At 38.5% G+C, this 15730-nt stretch overlaps 1 protein-coding gene across 11 annotated transcripts in view; it reads right to left on the bottom strand.

Annotated features, from left to right (window-relative positions):
* abi3bpa (ABI family, member 3 (NESH) binding protein a) overlaps positions 1–15182 on the bottom strand; it is a 36172-nt gene extending 20990 nt beyond the window's left edge. For 7 of the 11 annotated variants that reach the window (XM_011489329.3, XM_011489331.3, XM_011489330.3 and 4 more), the window contains exons 1-7: positions 14902–15174; positions 4972–5151; positions 4827–4895; positions 4590–4722; positions 2255–2445; positions 1143–1186; positions 753–801 (exon numbers count right to left, since the gene is read on the bottom strand). In XM_011489329.3, the coding sequence (XP_011487631.1) occupies positions 753–801; positions 1143–1186; positions 2255–2445; positions 4590–4722; positions 4827–4895; positions 4972–5151; positions 14902–14977 (742 nt within the window). In that variant the 5' untranslated portion in view covers positions 14978–15174. Of the gene's footprint in view, positions 1–752; positions 802–1142; positions 1187–2254; positions 2446–4589; positions 4723–4826; positions 4896–4971; positions 5152–14901 lie in introns of all 11 variants that reach the window. The other 4 variants (XM_078940080.1, XM_078940081.1, XM_078940078.1 and 1 more) reach the window with 2 other exon arrangements.
* Between the last annotated feature and the right edge of the window lie 548 nt (positions 15183–15730).

The raw sequence follows: 15730 nt of genomic DNA, 5'->3' as shown, positions 1-15730 counted from the left end.
GTATTAATTCTGCAACCAATCAGAAAATCCCTCTGCAGCATCATAAACTCTGCACAAGACTGTCTAGTGCAGGGGACTGCAACCTTCAACACTTACAGAGCCATCCAGGTCACTAACCACAACCCAGCAGGAGCCACAAAGTCTGACTTCACCCTTTAAAAAACAAGACCCTGACTTGCATTCATGTTACAGTTGCTATTATGATAAAAATGAATGAGCTATTGTCTTTTTCTTGTTGGGATACATAAAGGAAACATAAAGAGATATTAGACTTTCTTCAAAATAGGAAAAGGTTTAGTAAAGGTAGTAGGTAGTGTAATGCCAGCAGAGACAAAAAAAAACACATATTGCCATTTGTGGTGCATCTCAGCAAAGATGAATAAATTAAACTACCGGTAACTAAAATGAGATCAGAGCTAATTAACCCTTACTATATTTCTTTTACCTTAAGGCGCATTTAAAACCCTTGAATTTCCTCAAAAATAGTTTGAGTTCTGCTTGTGCTGACTGACTTCAAATTGTTTTCTCTGGCCATGTCTTTTATGGATGAAATAATAATCTAATTTCTAAAACAGCTGCTACAAGACACTTATTTCTGTAATAAAATTAATTAGATCTAACAGTTTAAAAACTGTTGTGCTTGAGAAGGACTGCATAAGTCAGTTAGACGTAAATGTCTCTTTATAAAGCAAAAATCAGCCTCTGATTTTTTTTGGCAAATTATAAATAGACATGTGCATTCAGGGACTCACCATGTTGTGTAGAAAATGGAACAGAGTTTGAACTAGTGGTCAAGGGTTTCTGAAAAACATAAACAAAAAGACAGGAAAAAGTAAATATTCTAACACAATCCTGTGAATCTCTCCTCTGCTTTAAAAAAGGTTTTCCTTCAAAGGGATGTTTGACAAAACTGTTTCCAGTCATGTGATAGAAAATGAGCCACTTTTTCCCAACTATTTCTATGATGACAGTTTCTATAGTGCTCTCTTGTTCGGAGTATGTTTGGCTGCTCTGATGCTCTTTCCATTCCTCAGTTTGTTTTAAAAAATAAACACACAGCTTTCAAGATTACAATCCACTGACCAAACCATTTTTGTAAAACAAATCCCTATAAATAAAGTTTTGAATGATCACCTACATACCTTAGAGTTGATGGTTCTCTGTATGGTCCTTGTGACAACCCTTTCTGTAATCATCAGAGAAAATCATCATTGAAAGGATAAACCCCCCCAAAAAACATGGATTTGTGTCTTCAAGATTAGTATTGGTCTATATCTTTTTTGTCGTTGTTGTCGTTATGTTCGAATAGTTAAAATGTGTTTTTTCAGGTTACGTTCTCTGCAAACAAATAATAAAGTACTGATTAAAAAGCATTAGATAGTATTCAGAATCACTGGTTTGGTTGCAGGGGAGGAGGCTATAGGGGGGCAGCTCCCCCCCAGCAAAAGAATTACACCACAATTTTTTAAGTCAATATCAGCATCATCAATGACAAAGGTTAAAAACACATCAATACACATCTCTGAGCATTGTGATTTGCTACGCCCCAATATTTTGTATAACGGCCCATCTCGGCTGTCAGTACCCTGGCCTTAAGCAAAATCTGCACAGAAAATCAGTATTTTCATACCCAATTTGATTTGATTTGATCCTATTCGATTCAATTTGATTCGATTAGATTCGATTCGATTTGAATCGATTCAATTCAGTTTTGATTTGATTTTTAAAGAGTAAAATAGTTAGTCACAGCAAAAAAACATAACACAATAAAGTGCTCAAAGAAGGCATTTTAACAAAAAGAAGTTAAAATGTATTAATCTCCCCATCTCACCACATATTACACATACATGTTTATACTCTAACAAAGATTATTATTTACCTAAAAACAAAGGAATTGAAGACAGAAAATTACTACATTCTGACAAAAAGCATTTAGGCCGAAAAACAAATCCCAGTACATTTGATTATTAATAAAACTGTTCTCATATGTACTTTTGATCCTTGCATTTACAATGGCCTACCACTTTGCTGTTGTCATTTGTGCTACTGCCCCCATATAAAATGTTGAAGATCTGCCCCTTTTTGGTTGTCAAAAATTTTTATATTTTGACACAAATCTGAATGATTAACAAATATCCGTCTATTCCTCCTCTATTACAGCAACGCATAAGAAATGAGCATATACTGTAGATGAAAGACAAAACAACTACCCATTACAAGGCTTAGACTCCTGATGCAGAAGAATCAAACGTACCCTGTAAGCTTAGGCCACTGATGTTGTGAGTGACCGACTTGCTCCAAACCCCGCTGCCATCTTTGGAGTTGGGCTGCACGCCAAACTCATAGACCGTGTTTGGCTTCAGATTATCAATGACCGTGTCACTGGTGTGGCACGTCTGATAGTTCCACTTCCTGTTCCTCTCACGATAACGAACCACATAGTGCCTGAACCCAAACAGAGCAAAACAAAGGAAGTATATCCTGAGAGCAACGGCGACAGCTTCACTGAAATTACCAGATGTGAAACGTATCTGGATTTAAGCTGTCTAATCCATTTCGAATTTCATAGTGATTAAAATCTGGGTTTTTTCCTTCCCTTGGTTGGATTTTTCATTGAACCTGTTTGTGGTTTGGGTGGTTCTGACAGTAAGCTGAGAGCCTCCGGGGAGTCTTTGACTGTATATGCACAGCAGACACACGCGTGGATGCATTGGATCCAGACACAGTGACCTAATCCTTCAGCTGTTTCCAGACTTACTGTTACAGCCAGACTCAGAGAAAAGCAAGGGCTGAAGAATAAATTTGCAGGTTTCAGTCTCACACTTGCATTGCTATAAATCTATGATCCCAATTATTACCCTGAAGGGAAGGGAACTTGCTGATATGTTTACATAGTACTCTTTACATTTGTTCCACCAAGACTGGATTCGTATAACTCTTATATTACCCTGCCATTTACAAACGTATCTCAAAGGTCTCCAGATAATTTAAAATACAGCAATTTTGGCAAGACATTTATCAAAAGACTCTCTCTCATTTTAGCTTTACCTTAGTTCAGAGTTAACCCAATATTTCCATTCATATCATATCTTATACACACATTTCTGAAACCCCTATCTCATTATAATGATCAAACCTTTTCTAATAAACGCATTGTTTGAAACTTGGTTCATGTTTTCTGCCCTGCAGCTCATCATCATTCCACTAGAGGCAGTGGAGGGGTTTTTCACTACCTTCATTTCAAAATGGCTGCCCTCATGAAATCTCAAAAACACTTGGCGGGAAAAAGTTTTGCTAATTTTCCAAACATTATGGTGAGACTAACACATCTATTGTTATACATTTTTTATGACTGATGTCTGTATTGAAATTGAAATGCTAAATGTGTTGATAAGTAATTCTTAAAAATACAGTTACACCATGTTGAAAATGTGTGGATCCAATTTGGGACATGAGGTGTTTTTGCTATTTCCTGAACACAATTTTGCATCTTAAGCTAACATTGTTGTGAACAAAAACCTAACAAATCCCTCGTGTTTTAACTGATCACATCTCATACAAATAATAATTTGCAATGTTTTGTATTTGTGGATTTGAATTTTCTGTCAATTATCCGATGTAGTGGGCTTCACAGGGCTAAGTGAAACTTTTAAATGGACTACAACAAACATGTGTGAAAGACTTTAGGTAGCACCTGTTGTTTCTAAGCCATATCTCATTTCAACTGGTGGTCACTTTTGGCTAAAACCTCTCTATGGAAACCTTTAGTCGACCTATAGGTTATTAATTAAAATATGATTACAATATTTCAAAAAGTAACAATAACTTCTCAACAGATTAAATGCCAATGATTGGTCATCCATTCAGCTCCATACAATTGGAGGGATGGTGAGAAGCCGGATGGGTAGGGGAAGAATTCGGATTGGGCCAAAGTCTTATTTTCTCTTTTTTTGTTGTTGTTGTTTGTTTGTTTTTGCTGTAATGCTGCTTTAATGCTACCTAAGTTGCTTGTACATTGGAAAAGTCCCGTGATTTTGGTTTGTGCTATTAAATTTTACTCTTTTTTTTTCGGTTAAGTACACCTTCAGAGAAAAATACCGCTGATGTTGCTTGTCCTCGGCCTATTTATTAACACACCTTCATCTCCACACTCTGTGGGATTAACTGTTTGAAAACATTTCCATGATTTAAGTGTTAGGTTAGGTCTTTAGGTTTGTACTGAGTTTTTTCAACTTGCAGTAAACATAACTTTTTCTGTTTATTCTCCTTGCTTCACTTATGCAGTTGCCCCTCTCTGGATCATCTATGAAGCGTTCAACACTGAAGTGAACTGCACCAGGGTTCACTTGTAAGTTAATTGAGACTGAGACCATGGCTTCTTTGCTCCACACCAGAGCTCAGGTGAGCTTTCACACTTTTCAAATGAAAGGAACTCTCTAAGTCTTGTGAAGATCAAAGCTGCTGGTGTCGATGCAGGTTAAATGACAGGATTCAACCCTTAACCAGGGGGATCCATGGGATCCATGGCCCCACCATCAGAGCCATCTCTGCTGCACATCAAGTTGTTGACAGATACATTTCCAGCTCACCCATCTTCTAGACAGTCATTCATAATGTTGCCCTCATAGGGGGTTTTCAGCAGCATCCCCCACGACAGAAGAACTGAGTTTGGAGTCACTGATCCAATGACCAAGTGCAGTGGCTTCTCCATCTGCACTTTACCTGCAAACATAGAATTTTGCTTTGATATTAAATTGACTAATGTCCAAAGCCAAAGAAGGACTTCTGCCGCATTAACATAGTACAAAACATTTTTACAAATATACCTGTGCATGTCTTTTTCACTTCATTGGCAGGGATTGGCTGAACAGCGATGAGGTACTTTGGCTCTGCATCTACAAGCCAATCAACAAGCAGATGATTGTAAATCGCTGCTTGACTTTGGAAGTACACATAAGTTACTGATCTTACCAAACTCAGTCTCATAAGGTTGTCCATTGTCAGGCAGCTGGATAAACTGCTTGTGGAACATGCTTCTGCCGTAACCCAAGATGTAGCCCTCAAGTTTGGTGTCAGCACTGGGATGCAAAAATTTCATCACAATAGTGTCTCCTGTGGCGCTGATGCGGACTTTGATGTTCTGACGCCGGACTGAGGAGACAGGAGAAAGTACACACAGCTTCAGTTTTCATCATTTTTGTTATACATTTGGCGATTTCCATCTTTATATGGAGAATAAAAATGTTTGAAAGAGTAGAGGATAAAAAACTTGTTTTAATTGCACACATTTAAACTTGTTATGGTAGGGGCGGCCGTGGTGAAAAGGTATAGAGGTCAGCCTCTGATCAGAAGATCCCAGGTTCAGCTATCCCCCTGCCGGCCCATATGCCAAAGTGCCATTGGGCAAAACACTGAACCACACATTAGTCCAGGTGGTTACAGGTTGTTGCCAGTGTTTGGCAGTGGAGCTGCCATCACTGTGTGAATGTGTGTGCACATGGATGAATAGGACTCTCACTGTAAACCCCTTTGGGCCGTCTATGAAGGTAGTACAGCGCTACACAAGCACATGCCATTTCCATTCGTAAAATAGTTGATCATAACAGAATTTTTCATTGTCATATTAAATAAACACCAACTGAGAAACCATGTAAACATTTAACTGACTTATTGAGTACACATTTGTGAATTTGGCTCCATTTATTTTGTATTAATGCATTTTTTAGCATTGGTTATAGTGTAAACAGTTCATCAATGGGTTTCTTCTCAGCAAGTCTTTCCGGCTGTTCAAAGGTTTATTTACTGATAAATAATCGTTATGTACATTTTATTTCTTACAATATATTTACATTTAGATGTTAAATGACTAATCATAATGTTGATGTTCCTTTATGCATTAATGAGTGGCAGTTCTGGAGTGAGTGCGGTTTTGGGGCAGCTGCTGCTCTAGAAAGGGTTCTGCAGGACAGATGGCGCTCTAGAATGTGGGAGGCTGGTAGAGATAAAAATCCAAGTCCACTTCTTCGAATAGATCTAGACTACTCTGCATGTGAGCTTTGATGTTTTCTGCTAACGTGGCGCCAACATTGTGTCAGTTTACAACCTTTATGGCACCTCAAATAACCGAGATGAGTGGGACTAAGTTTAAGTTAAAGGGATGAGTGCTGCACATGTCTACGGTGGCCCAGAAGGGTCACAACACAACACATTAACTTTATACACAACACACTAACTTTACACACAACACATTAACTTTACACACAACACATTAACTTTATACACAACACACTAACTTTACACACAACACATTAACTTTACACACAACACATTAACTTAACACACAACACAATAACTCACAACACAACACAATAGCTCACAACACATTAACTCACAACACAACACATTAACTCACAACACAACACAATAGCTCACAACACAACACATTAACTCACAACACAACACATTAACTCACAACACAACACATTAACTCACAACACAACACATTAATTCACAACACAACACAATAGCTCACAACACATTAACTCACAACACAACACATTAACTCACAACACAATAACTCACAACACAACACATTAACTCACAACACAACACATTAACTCACAACACAACACATTAACTCACAACACAACACAATAACTCACAACACAACACAATAACTCACAACACAACACATTAACTCACAACACAACACAATAACTCACAACACAACACATTAACTCACAACACAACACATTAACTCACAACACAACACAATAACTCACAACACAACACATTAACTCACAACACAACACATTAACTCACAACACAACACAATAACTCACAACACAACACATTAACTCACAACACAACACATTAACTCACAACACAACACATTAACTCATGGCCCAGAAGGGTCACAACACAACACATTAACTTACCTCACAACACATTAACTCACAACGGAAGTAAAGCAGCAATTGAAGTGCTTTTATTCGGAAATTTCTACTGGGCTGAGCAGCTAACTACCTAACAGAAAGTAATGTCACAGTGAGCTGTGGAGGGAGCATGTTATTGCTACAAGAGAAGCTAGCAGCAGTGTTGCTAGAAACTTTGTCTTTACTACGGTTCTCCTTCCTCTAAACACACACAATATGAACGCACACTCCTCCCTCCGTCTTCTCACACAGGCACGTGCAGTCCCCAACACACACGCACACACAGGACGGAGCGGAGCGGAAAAAAGAAGAGGAGAGGAGCGCGCGTGCAGCAACAGAGGGGGGTGTCAGAGCAGAGTTTAAATGTAAGAACCAGTAAAATCATAAAAAGCTCTCCTATTGAGGTGGGTTTTTTAAAGAGATTTAAATACTGGTAGGGGCTCAGGGAGCCTGATCTCTTCAGGGAGACTGTTCCAGAGTGTTGAGGCTCTTACAGCAAAGGCCCTGTCTCCCCTGGTCTTCAATCTAGATTGTGGGATTGTTAGAAGGCCTTTTGCCGAAGATCTAAGATTGCGACCAGATACATAAGGAATGAGGAGATCTGCTATATATTTAGGGGCCAGACCACAGAGTGCTTTAAATACAATCATTGAAATCTTAAAATCTATTCTAAAACGTACTGGGTGCCAGTTCAAAGACGCTAAAACTGGAGTGATATGGTCTCTCATTCTGGTTTTGGTTAGGAGTCTGGCGGCAGCATTTTGGACTAACTGGAGTTGATACACACTCTGCAGTGAAAGGCATGTGTAGAGTGTGTTACAATAGTCCAGAAAGGAAAAAATAAAAGCATGAATCCCCATCTCAAGACATTTTTTGATTGGAGAGGGCTTATCCTGTATAACCTATGTATTTGCCAGAAACAAGATTTGACCACCGATTTAAAATGGGTCTCCAAATTCAAATTGGTATCAAATATTACTCCCAGATTTCTGCAGCTTGAAGAAACATTGTTAGACAAGGACTCCAATTTCTGAGCCACACCATTTCGGGCCTCAACTGAGCCAAAAATAATTACATCAGTTTTGTCCATATTCAACTGCAGAAAATTTTGGGCCATCCAGGTTTTAATATCAGCAATGCAATATTTGAGATTCTTTAAAAAACCATGGTCACCAGGTTTAAAGGATAGGTAAAGTTGAGTATCATCGGCATAAAAATGAAAATTAAGGTTATGTAGGCGTATTATCTCCCCCAGTGGTAGCCTGTAAATTGAAAATAACAGAGGTCCCAGTACTGAACCCTGGGGAACGCCACATGTCATTTTCACCTTAGATGAGCAAGAATTGCCGATGAAAACATTAAAAAACCTGTCCGATAAATAAGAATAAAACCAGTTAAGAACTGTTCCAGAAAAACCAACCCAAGATTTTAGACGTTGTAATAAAATTGAGTGGTCAACTGTATCAAATGCTGCACTGAGATCTAAAAGAACTAAAATCGATAGTTTTCTTGAGTCTGCAGCCATTAAAAGATCATTCATTACTCTCAGCAAGGCAGTCTCTGTGCTGTGGTTGGCCTTAAAAACAGATTGAAGAGTCTCAAATAATTTATTTTTATTTAAAAAGTGTCCTCAGCTCATGTTTCAGCTCCAACTAAAACAGTGGTACTTTGCATGAACAGCTCTGCCAGAAACTACTGGATGCCAAGGCAGACACTGACAAAAGGGGAAGCCCTAGATTTGAAAAACACTCTCACGTGTTCCCGGGGATGTGATTCTTATGATAACTGCATTTGTTTCACATCTCCCATAAATATTGCTGAAAAAATCTCAAGAGGAAGGAAAGTGTTTTAGTCATTAAAGAAAAAAATCCGGCTTCACCGTTTTTTATTTCAAGTACAAGTAAACTCTAGCCCTACCATGTGACACCAGTGAGCAGTCCTGCCATCTGGCTCATCCATGACCAAGCAGCTGTTTGGACTTTATCAGCATTTCCAAAATAAATCAATAACTTTGAGAAGTGAACCCAGAGTCCAGGTAATCAATCAAAAACAGCATAAAAGATATTAACTGACACGCAACATCACATAGACACATCTAATCATCTTCAAACCTATGTTTAGGGATGAAAAACAACTTGTGTTTTGTTATTTCCTTAATAATTTGAATGAAAGCTTTGACGAAGATATATAGATCTAGCTACAGTTGAGTAATTTGTGTCATTAAATATATTAATTTTCTCCTTAGATTCAAAGAAATCTTATTGCACTGGTACACCTAGTAAGAAATTTTATATGAAGAATAGGGGAGGGTAAGACATATTGAGCAGCAGTGAGGGCAGCTGAAAGAGGCGTGGCAAGGGCGGGTAGTGCCTCTGGGCCATTCAATGTTTTTCATGGCTTTAGTTTTATTTTCGTGTGTATTCAGATTGGAAAAAATCTTTGTTCCGGATCGAGTCAGTTTAATTTGTTCTGGATTGAGTCCTGAACCTTGCGTTTGGTATGTATTCAGTCTGGCATCAAGCAGACCATTCTGTTTTGGACCTAAGCTTGAAAACAAAACCACGTGACTGAAGATCTCTGCAGTCATTGGCCAGGAATTACAAGGGCGGGTCAAAACAACAAGAGGAAGACAGACTTTACTATTCTTATCAGGATAATTACATTTTTTAAATTTTACATGTTGATAACCAATTTTAAACGTCTAGATAAACTTTTTTCTTACGGCTGAGGCATGCTGCGAGGCGGTTACTGGCTAAGAGACGTGCTGTGTATTCTTTAACTCAGAGGATGTTTGCAACTGCAGTGATGAAGATACATCGGATATGAAGGTATGCTGATAAGTGTTTATGGCATAGTGATTGTCAGGAAAAAAGGGTGAAAACCAATGTGTGTCATGTTAAAAGTTGTTGTAACCCTTGTGCTATCCTAGGCACTTTACCTTTGGGAGTTGGGTCATCTAGACCCACTAGACCAGAGGTGGGCACTGAGGGCCGCATTCCTGCATGTTTTCCAGCATACCCTGCTCTGGCATGTTCTAATTGGCTGGACACACCTGAACCAGGTAATCAGCCATGAGTAGGGCAAGACTATCTGGAAATCATGCAGACACACCGGCCCTCGAGACCTGGAATTGCCCACCCCTGCACTAGTCAGTGCTCTGAACCTTTTTTCTTTAATGATTTGTGAACCTCACTGGTGTCCATGGATTACATGAAATCTTTCCACCTTTATCCACTTTTGTCATGGTAGGGAGAACACGTCAATGCAAGGGTGGGGTCATCTAAGATAGCACAAGGGTTAATGAGCCTGCATTCATCCGATCACATTTTAATGAGTTGCTGTGTCTCACTGTTGTTGTTTAATTGCATTTTTTAAGAGAATTCTCTTAAGGAACTACAAGGTAGCTTTTAGGATGACATCATAGCAACACCAGTTAGGTGTATGCTGCGTATCAAGTCACAGAAAAGCAGGTAAGAAGTGTTTTCGTCTGTGTTAAAATAAACGTTATTATAAATAAACAATTTGACCCATTTTTCTGTTTGATCACACAACAATCGTTGCTTTACATTTGTCCGCAGCTCGTCTGTTGCTACATTCCTACTCTGTTTATGATGGTTACGATGGCTATTTTGGTTCAGTTGCTCCGCTCCGGGAACAGATTGCATTTAGACTGAGGAATCTCAGAGTGAATCGAAGCTCAGTACGATTGGAAACAAACCATGACCACCTCAAAAGATGGGTCCAAGAGCGGTTCCCGGTCCGCTTGTTTGAATGTTTTCAGACGGAAATTTTGTTTCGGATAATTGGCTGAAACAAACTCTAGTTCACTTTAAGCAGACCAAATGTGTCCAGTCTAAACACACCTTAAATCTTCATGTCCAGATGCAGAAAATATCAACAAAGTAAGAAAGCATTTAAGCTCAAATCAAATGAATCAATTCAACCACATATTTTTAAAATTCCCAAAATGAGCAGCTTGATGGCTGCGTGTAGGACTGGCTCATGGGAACTCAGGGTTGGTTTCCCAAGGGCCACGATGAGCTTTATCCAGTGTTGGTCCCTGGCAAAACCCCTTCACACCACTATATATATACAGTAGCTTCAAGGGGACCTAATATGTCTGGGTCCACCTGTGCTGGTCCCCAGGCCAGATAAAATACAGGGTTGTGTCAGGAAGGACATCCGGCATAGAAATCTCTGCCAAATCACCTGAGAGAATCAGTGAAAGCTAAATCACTGTGGCAACCCCTGAAGAGATATGCCAAAAGGTGAACAACATTTAAAAATTCTCAAACTATGGAGAAAAAGATCTGTCAAATAAGAGCCAAAAAAAATAAATAAACCAAGCATGTGTACGTGTGCTCTGAAGAATTCATGAGGTGCACACATTTCCACATCACAAAGCAGCTTGTCTTTAGAGAAACACGTGTGGGAGCATTGCTCATCCGGGCCCTGGAGTCAGCCAGTAAAGTTGCCAAATTGGCAAGAAACGTCTCCTTTATTAAACAGACCTCGCTGTAGTCACCCTGACATGCCGTTCTGGTCCAGGAGAACGTAGTCCAGTGGGCTGGAAAAAAGAAACATCAGCAGGCAGGATTCCTTCATGCAGCTACTTTCAGTCGTCATCATGAATAGATGAAGCTCCAAACAACAGAAATACGGTTGAACGGTCAGTTGATGTTTTCAGCTTCGCTGCAGTCCTGCAGTCTGAGTTTTGAAGCCAATCTTAAGAATCAAAAGTGTGGTCCACACAGAGGAACATTTTGAACAACTGGCATAGATTTCCGTTAGTCTTGTCTGTCTCCATGTGTTAACATGAAAAGGGTTGCACTGAGGTGTGTATTCTGAAACCATTTAAACGTTCCTACTCTTTTAAAACTAGTAAGATGCACACTTTCTTACTCTGCTGTTGAGTTTAAAGACTCACAGTAGTTAAAGTGTTTTGACGTCTGACATTCTGGCCTCTATCCTGAACACAAGGAAAAAGTCTTGGCCTCCCTGACTGTGAAAACAGACACAGATGTGTGGCACCACTTAATAGAAAAGTGATCATTTAAAACAATGAAGTGCAAAAGACTATCAAAGTCTTCTGCCAACATAGGCAGTGGGAGAAAAGCCTGCTTGTACATTAATAGGCTAAAACTGAAACTCTTACATGTTATGATAGAAGTCCTTGAAATATGCACAAATACAAAAAATGGTTTGTGAGACAAAAGGACTGGACTAGAGAAAGGAAATAATCATGCTAATCCAGTTGGGTACACTATCTATTGATAAGCCTGCAAGCTAAACAATTTGTTAGTTTATGCAAGTTTTATATTTGCAGTTAGCAATTTTAAAATACTGGAATAAACACTGTGAGCTAGCTTTTTTTTAAACTAAGGCTGTGTCAGAATTCCTTCACTACTCAAATCAAATCAAACTTTATTTATTTAAAAAAAGCACTTCTCATACATTGCGCAACTCGAAGCTCTTTAACATTTAGAACAAACAAAAACAAAACCACAATATTACATTAAACACCCAACCCACCCTTCACCCTTCCCAATCCCCTCCGTTAAAACATACGACCCATGACCCCACACACAATGAATACTGGTAAAAGTAACTACTAAAAGAAATTTATGGCGTAGCTCTGCTGTGAGGAAACAATATTTGGGAATCTCTTCATACCAGGAGCCAGCTCGGCCGTAGGAGCATCGCACACAGTGCCCACCCAGACCGGGACAGCGCTGGGACTTAGTGCACTGTGTAGGAAGAAAACTTAGAGGATTTATTTTAAAAAAAAGTTTGTCTTTTTCAATGACAAATTGTTCAAACACAATGCACTGTGGTCTATCATTTCCAATCTAATGAGCATCAATGCCCACTAGGGCTCTCCAAATTCCCGTCATACTCCCTAATTTCTAAAAATCTATGTAGTGCCCTAGATACTAATGTAAGTCAGACACATGTTCACTACAATTTTTTCAAGCAGCAAATATGACATCACAGATTTCCCAAAATAAAAATCGAATAAATATGAACATTTAACACAGATTAGTTATGAATCCACTGTGTTATGATGTAGAGGGATTCTAAAAAAAAAAGAAATTGAAATACATTGTTTTCACAAAAATCTTTCAAACACAATGCATTGTGGTCTATATTCGCCAATCTAGTGGGCATCCATGCACACTGATTTTTGCAGAGACTTCTGGGAAATTTCCAGGGCATTGGATTTTGAAATTGTAAATGCGAACACCCCCCAAAAATGTTGAAAAGCCATGGTGCACTGAATAGTGAGCACTGAAGGAATTAGGAGACAACTTTGGTTTTAAAATAAACTAGCTTACAGTGTTTATTTTAATTGTACTAACTGTAGCTATAAAGCAAAGATAATAGTGCAATAAACTTTCTGAGCTGCCAACTAAATAATGTTTTTTTTTCTGTGCTAAAATAACCCACTTTAGGCTAATTTAATGAGTAAAATATCAGCTTAAGTGTCTTTAGTTGCATCCTTAACTGGAACAACACACTATTAACATTCTAACAGCTATTTCTGGTGATATTCTCCTACTTTTCTTCCATGAAGATCTCTATACCACTGTCAGATTTGATTGCAAACAGCAGCTGTTTCCTTTTTTCCACTGTTCCACCATGTCCTTCATCCCCTTCGCTCAGTATCTGTTATTTACATTATTGACTGCCAAAGTTCCATAATTCTGCTTTCAATTTTACAGTCCTGAAAACGTATCTTTGGTAAAACAAAAAAAACAACCAAAAAAAACACATTTCTTCTGCAGCTGAATTTGTCTTTTATTTATCAAAAAGCAACTTAAATTATGTTTATAACTCATGTGATGTGGAGGTCAAGCATTGTTGTCAAGGTGATTTTTATTTTCTTGTTTCATAAGAGGTATAACTTATGAGCAATCAGACACGTTTATCTGTACAAAAAATGTACAGATAAACAAAAAATGTCATTTGTTTATTAAATTCACAAAATTTAACATTCAAACACCAAATTAAAACTTTTTATCACAGTTTTTTTTCCAAACACTGCAATTTTATAAAATACTCTGCCAAACTTTAGCATTCATTTCTTTAAAAACAGAAACAAATGCTTTATCAGGGTGATAGGGTGACAACACCATGCTTTATGGTTGCACAGATTAAATATGAGCCTAATTTTGGGGCATTTTGCAAGCTCTTTTAAGGAAATACTTTAATAGTCTTTCAAACATTTTGGGCATTTTAAATAAAAGAGCGAAAGATGTGAATCCATGTTTGTGAGCTGTGAGAGGAAAGTGAGAAATGTTTGAGCTGAGGCGACATACCAAAGCATCAAACTGTAACTCATCTGGTGGGAATAGTTCCAGGAAAGCTGTCCTAACAGGCTGTCTTACAAGACTGACCCCCTGACCCTCTTAGGGGGAAAGTTTTCACTCAAACCATTGAGCAGCAGCTGGATTATTTCACAGCCTCTTCACTTTATTTCAGGGAAACACGAACAAACCAAAGTTCTTGTTAAAGAAATAGCACACATAGTTTTAATTAAGATACTATGACATGTGATTGATAGATGTTGGGAGGAACATTGGATATGAAACAATATTTTGCAATATTTACTGTCATATTTTGCCTAATTGTCAAAGAAGATGTCATAACATTACATTTGTTGTACTGAAAACATACCACAATTATGTGTAAAATAATCAACATGTATAAACAACTGTAAAGCCTAAAATAATTTTTGGCTTTTTGTGAACTCTTAGTTTGGTTAAAAAAAAACAAAAAACAAAAGTCCCAGCATGCAAGTGGCTGAAGAAAAGCTGAAACCAGGGAAAACCCAGTCCAATAAAACCCTCTGGCACTGGTCTTGGACAATTGTTGGACGCCCGTGAGGCGAGCACTCATGAGCTTCATCATCAAAACCAAATTCATGTCATGTCACCCAGAGCGGTAAGAAGTGAAATGTACCTACCTCCATATGAAGTTAAGGGACCAGACAACGCTATTCCCACCACGAAAGTCAGGAGGACCAGAAGCTGGAGCTGCATCTTCTTTACTCTAAGGTGCAATGATTTTCTGCAGTCTTAAATAATTGAAATCTAGAAAAGGGGTTAGGTGCAGAAGCTGTTTCTGTTGGAGAAACAAGTGCAGCAGAAGCTGAAATCTGTCTAGATGCTCCTCTGAGTTGTTGGGTCTTCTCTCTGGACTGAACTTGTGGATGCTGCAGTCTTCTCCAGCACAATCTAGACCTCCACAATGGAGGGAGGAGACAAAGAGAGAGAGGCTCACTCACTCTCTTCCATTTTCCAACTGTTTCTTTTTCACTCACACACTCTTTGTCTAAAAGTCTACACATTACCTCCTAAGCAACCCTCCGTTCAGGCTTTCTTCTCCTTTTCCATTTTACTAGAACTTTCCTAGGAACCTTCCATAACTGTGATTTCTTTAGGGAATTGTTTCAATATGAAGTTAAGAAACCTTTGATCACTCATTTTGTGTTCATAGTTTTAATATAAAAATAGAATAATGAAATAGGAAGCCAGAGGTGTAAATCAAGGATTTAATGTCACATAACTTCCTGACTGTAAATGAGGGCTTAGCTTTCTTCCTCCTGATGATCAGAAGTCTGTATTTACCAATCTAGTGGGGATGCAACGCTTAATCAACCTAATCAATTAATCAAATTATTTACCAATGATCCAACCACATTGATCTGTCTGAGGCAAGTTGTTAACCCAATCAGCCTGTACCATTATAAAATCATTTCATGTAAGAAAATACCATTTGGATTGATGCACAGT

Source organism: Oryzias latipes, chromosome 21 (assembly GCF_053564925.1).
Source record: "Oryzias latipes strain Hd-rR chromosome 21, Olatipes_Hd-rR_3.1".
Taxonomy (NCBI): Eukaryota; Metazoa; Chordata; class Actinopteri; order Beloniformes; family Adrianichthyidae; genus Oryzias; species Oryzias latipes.
This window is presented reverse-complemented; position numbering and strand designations above follow the sequence as displayed.